Source organism: Triticum aestivum, chromosome 7D (genome assembly GCF_018294505.1).
Source record: "Triticum aestivum cultivar Chinese Spring chromosome 7D, IWGSC CS RefSeq v2.1, whole genome shotgun sequence".
Classification (NCBI taxonomy): domain Eukaryota; kingdom Viridiplantae; phylum Streptophyta; class Magnoliopsida; order Poales; family Poaceae; genus Triticum; species Triticum aestivum.
This window is the reverse complement of record NC_057814.1, coordinates 626,387,047-626,391,155: the sequence shown is the minus strand read 5'-3', so window position 1 is coordinate 626,391,155 and position 4,109 is coordinate 626,387,047. Positions and strand designations below refer to the sequence as shown.

The 4,109-nt window shown below is 50.6% G+C and overlaps 1 protein-coding gene across 2 annotated transcripts; it reads right to left on the bottom strand.

The window, feature by feature from the left end:
• Positions 1-849: 849 nt before the first annotated feature.
• Positions 850-3,550, bottom strand: LOC123167151 (putative UPF0496 protein 2). Of its 2 annotated transcripts, none has more exons than XM_044584989.1 (2): positions 3,353-3,550; positions 850-2,259 (listed from the first exon to the last, which is right to left on the bottom strand). In XM_044584989.1, exons 1-2 carry the CDS (start codon positions 3,411-3,413, stop codon positions 1,046-1,048), a joined length of 1,275 nt encoding a protein of 424 aa, XP_044440924.1. In that variant the 5' UTR covers positions 3,414-3,550; the 3' UTR covers positions 850-1,045. The 2 variants fall into 2 exon arrangements, with proteins under 2 accessions (XP_044440924.1, XP_044440925.1); XM_044584990.1 differs by having other exon boundaries at positions 850-2,256.
• Between the last annotated feature and the right edge of the window lie 559 nt (positions 3,551-4,109).

The window sequence follows — 4,109 nt, the reverse complement described above, 5'->3', positions numbered from 1 at the left end:
GGTTGGTAATACAAACCGGGACTAAAGGTCCACCTCTAGTCCCGGTGGGTGATACCAAGCGGGACTAGAGGGGCTTGCAGGGCCCCAGTCTGACGCCAGCCTGCCACCACCCCCTTTAGTCCCGGTTTGTATCACCAACCGGGACTAGAGGTCACAGATGAATCGGGACTAGAGGTGACCGTGTGGCATCTTCCGCTCCTAGCCGTTGGAACCGGGACTAGTGGTCCCATTAATCCTGGTCCAAAACCCGGCCGGGACTAATGCTTTGGACGAAAGGCTTGTTTTCTACTAGTGGAATTAGCAAATCCATAATTACAAACACTAATTATTACATAAAAAACATCAAAATAAAATGTATTTTTCCCAAGAACAAAGTGCACGGCATTATTAGGACCATCAAAAGAAAAGAGAGGAATGCGGACATTGAGCATCTAATCCAGAGCACAAATGCACATGCATCAATAGTAAATTTCGAAAACATAGTAAACAAAATCTAAGAAATCTATTTTTTTTTACGAACATCAACATAAAATCTAACATCCTACAAAATTTAACTTTGGAAAGACATATGTGGAGGCTTCTACAAAAAATATAAAACTCGGGACTAAAAAAGACACATTTTGGAGCAGTCATTTTTGTCTTTTTGCACACACCTCTACCAGTGTCTTCTCGGGGCGAAATTTTACACAAAGTTAGAAAACGTGTAGATGCTCATCTAAAGAAAGATTTTGGTGATTTTTTATTATTTTTTCAAAATTTACTGTTTATGCCAATGCATTAATGCTCGAGATTAGATAAACACTTTCGGAGGAATGCCCAAAAGCAAATCACATAATGGAGCTTGTCTCATATCCCTATCCAGGAAAAAGCTTGTGCTAATGCACAAACAAAAGAAACACTTTATTCGTCATGCCACTATCCCCTGAATCACAAGGGAAAATTACATATAAACAAATTAATTAATCAACAACAACACACTAGCGTCTTATTTCTCCACTAAAATGGACTAGTCTTGGGACGTCGTCGTATCTGTGGACGGCGACGGTTACCCGGCGCGCTCCATCTCTTGCGCCACCATCCTCCGGCTCCGGTTGATGGTGACGAGGCAGAGGCAGGCGTGCTCCTCCAGCTCCTCCAGCTGAGACCTCAGGTCATCCCCGCACTCCTCCTCCTCCCGCGCCACCTCCTCAAGCAGCGGCCGCTCGCCGTGGCCCGCCACGGCGATGCGCGCCATGTCGCGCCCGTGCTCCAGCTCGTCGTGCGCGCGCCGCACCATGCGGCTCACCGTGTCGAGGTCGCGCCCAACGATGTACGCTCCCCGCGCCGCCGCGTCCACCGCCTCCTCTCCCGTGCGTGCGTGCCCCCGCCTTCGCCTCCCGTGGAGCCGGCCGGACAGCTTCTTGACGGTATTCGTCCGGCACGCCACGGGCTCGGTGGATGTGGCGCAGAAGGCCACCGCGGCGGCCGCGCCCACGCCGACGACGGCGTGCGCGGCTAGGACCACCGCGGCCACCACGACCGTGGCCGACGCACCGACGACCGCGGTCGCGGCCGCGCACCGGGCGAAGCGCGCCGCCTTGGCCAGCCTCCGCAGCCGGCGGCGCGCCGCGGCGAGACGCTTGGAGAGCGGGCTGCAGCGCGCGTGCGCCTCGTGGAACCCGTCGAGCCTGCCGCCCGCCGGCGAGAGCGGGTTGTCTTGGCGGACGTGCAGCGCGAGCGCATCCCTGGCGGCAGTGGTAGTGTTGTCATCGCCGTCACCTTCGACGTCCAGCCGGCGGAGCAGGCGCCGGAGCACGAGGTGGTGCCTCCGCGCGGCGCCCACGGCGGCGAGCAGCGCGGAGCACGCCTCGCAGGCGTCCCGGGTCACGTCGAAGTACTCGAGCAGGAGCGCCTCGACGCGGTGGCGTCGGTGGCACCCCCACGGACGCCGGCGCCGGTGCCGACGCCCAGCGGCCCGCGCGAGCGCCTCCGGTCTCGGCTCCAGCTCGAAGTCGTCGAGAATTGTGTAGGAGCACGACGGCTCCTTATCCAGGGCCGCAGCGCCGTCGTCGAGCGTTTCGAGGCTGGTGCTGGGCCTGGAGGAGGAGAGCTTGAACGTCTGCCTGAGGCTGCGGTGCGCGTGCGACCAGAGGTCGAGGAAGGACCTGGACTTGAACGCGCGGCCGTACTCCTCGTCGACGTCGAGCGGGCTGCGTGGCGGCGGTGCCGGAGAGATGGACGATGACGAATCGCTGCTGCTTCCCTCCATCGTGCCGTCTGCTGCAATGCACAAAAATGATTCAATAAAATGAAGATAATTTAGCTACATTCTGAGCATATATGGCAACGCGTCAAGAAATAATTCTCTTCAAACTTAGTCAAGGAAAATACAAGGCGTCAAGAAATGGCCTTGCGACTTTTGGGAGCACTACACAGCTTGCTCGCTGTTGCTTGAGACGCAAGTGAAGCACTGGCATTTGCAATTTGAGTGGTAGTGGGCAGCACTCACAAGCTAAAAAAATTCAGGGAAACACGCATGGCTCAAGTATTTCAAACCCTGTAGCTCTCTCTTTTGGTAAATCTAGTTTTATGGTTTCTAGCTTATGGTTGTAACATTTTCTTTACTAGTAAGCATGGCTAAACTTCCGGTGTAAATTTTCAAAAACTTGGAAATTTCATTAACATACTAAAGTAACATCGGTCCTGTCATAATATTTTAGCAATTACGGTAGTATACACAACTTCAATTTGTTTTTGAAATTTTATAGTATTATTTAGCTAGTTCTCATGTAAATTTACGTGACAATTCGTTCCATTGGCTGAAATGAAAACGGACTTAACTGTGTTTTGCTGAAATTTAGTAATTTCGGCTATGGCCGATATCTTTTTTTTTTCTTTAGAAAGGAGGCCATCGCGCGGCTTTAAATTAATGAAGCCCTTACAACGACCGATAGAACGCAGCACACACACACAAATAACAAAACTAAAAAAAAGGCAAAGATACAAAGATGCCGAGGAGCATCAACAAAACCCCAAAAGACTACAAGCCGATATATTTCTAAAACAGGAATTCAAAACCTTGAGTAATAAGTTGCGCTCCTTAATTAACACTTGATTCCCACGGTATTTTGGTATTATTTCTGTGTGACATCCCAGAGGTCACCCGACGCTCATTGCAACCTCTCGACAGAGAGAAACAAAAAACAAATGTCGCCGAGTTGAAATTGACATTAATTCAAGCGTAAAGACTTGATGCATGCATGATCCCATCAAAACAATCTATGACATCTCTAGCTAAAATTATCGTCAAAACTCAAACCAGTGATCATGAAAATCAATTGTCGCAATGGACGAAGGTGGAATTAGAACTTACGAGTGCCGATGCTAAACATGGTTTTAGCCAACGACGAAGTGGACGATGAAAAGGGCCACATTTGATCAAATCCCTCAAATTAGCCGGAAGCACTGGTGGGAGGGGGAATCTTCAATCTTCTCTCTATCTCTCTCTCTCTCAAGATTGCAGATGTATATATGCACTTGGAGTTTGACAAAGCCCGGTGAGCAACAAATGTCTTTGGACATATCATATGAAGATGAATGTGACCCCCTCACACATATATATAGGGATCGACGAATCGATCGTCTACGATTGTCATGTGTTAACCCGGATCGGATGGAGATCTTGCAAGGCAAGGAAGGGAAGGAGCACAAGCTAGCCAAAATGATGAATGAAGACATAAATGGTAAGTGGACGGGTTCTTTCTTGGTAACGCGCACACAAAAGGAAATGAGTTAAGGCGACACGGCATGCACATGGATGTAAAGCGGAGCACTCACAAAGCAGGAGCACACACATGTACAACATTCGCTCGACACACACGCTGGCGGCTGGCTGTGCCGTGCCATTTGCCGGCCGTGTCGTTGACTTGCGTGGAGTAGCTAGCACAGTTCCGGTAAATCCATGTGTGACAACAAGTAATCATATGTGCCGACGTGCGTACATGTAAGTGGATTGTCGGCTGTTCTGGAAAGAGATTTGCGTGCACACATGCATGCATGGACGCCGGCCAAGGTGTCGATGATCTATCGTTTGATCAGGTACGTGGACAGGATCACACGATCACGTCCGT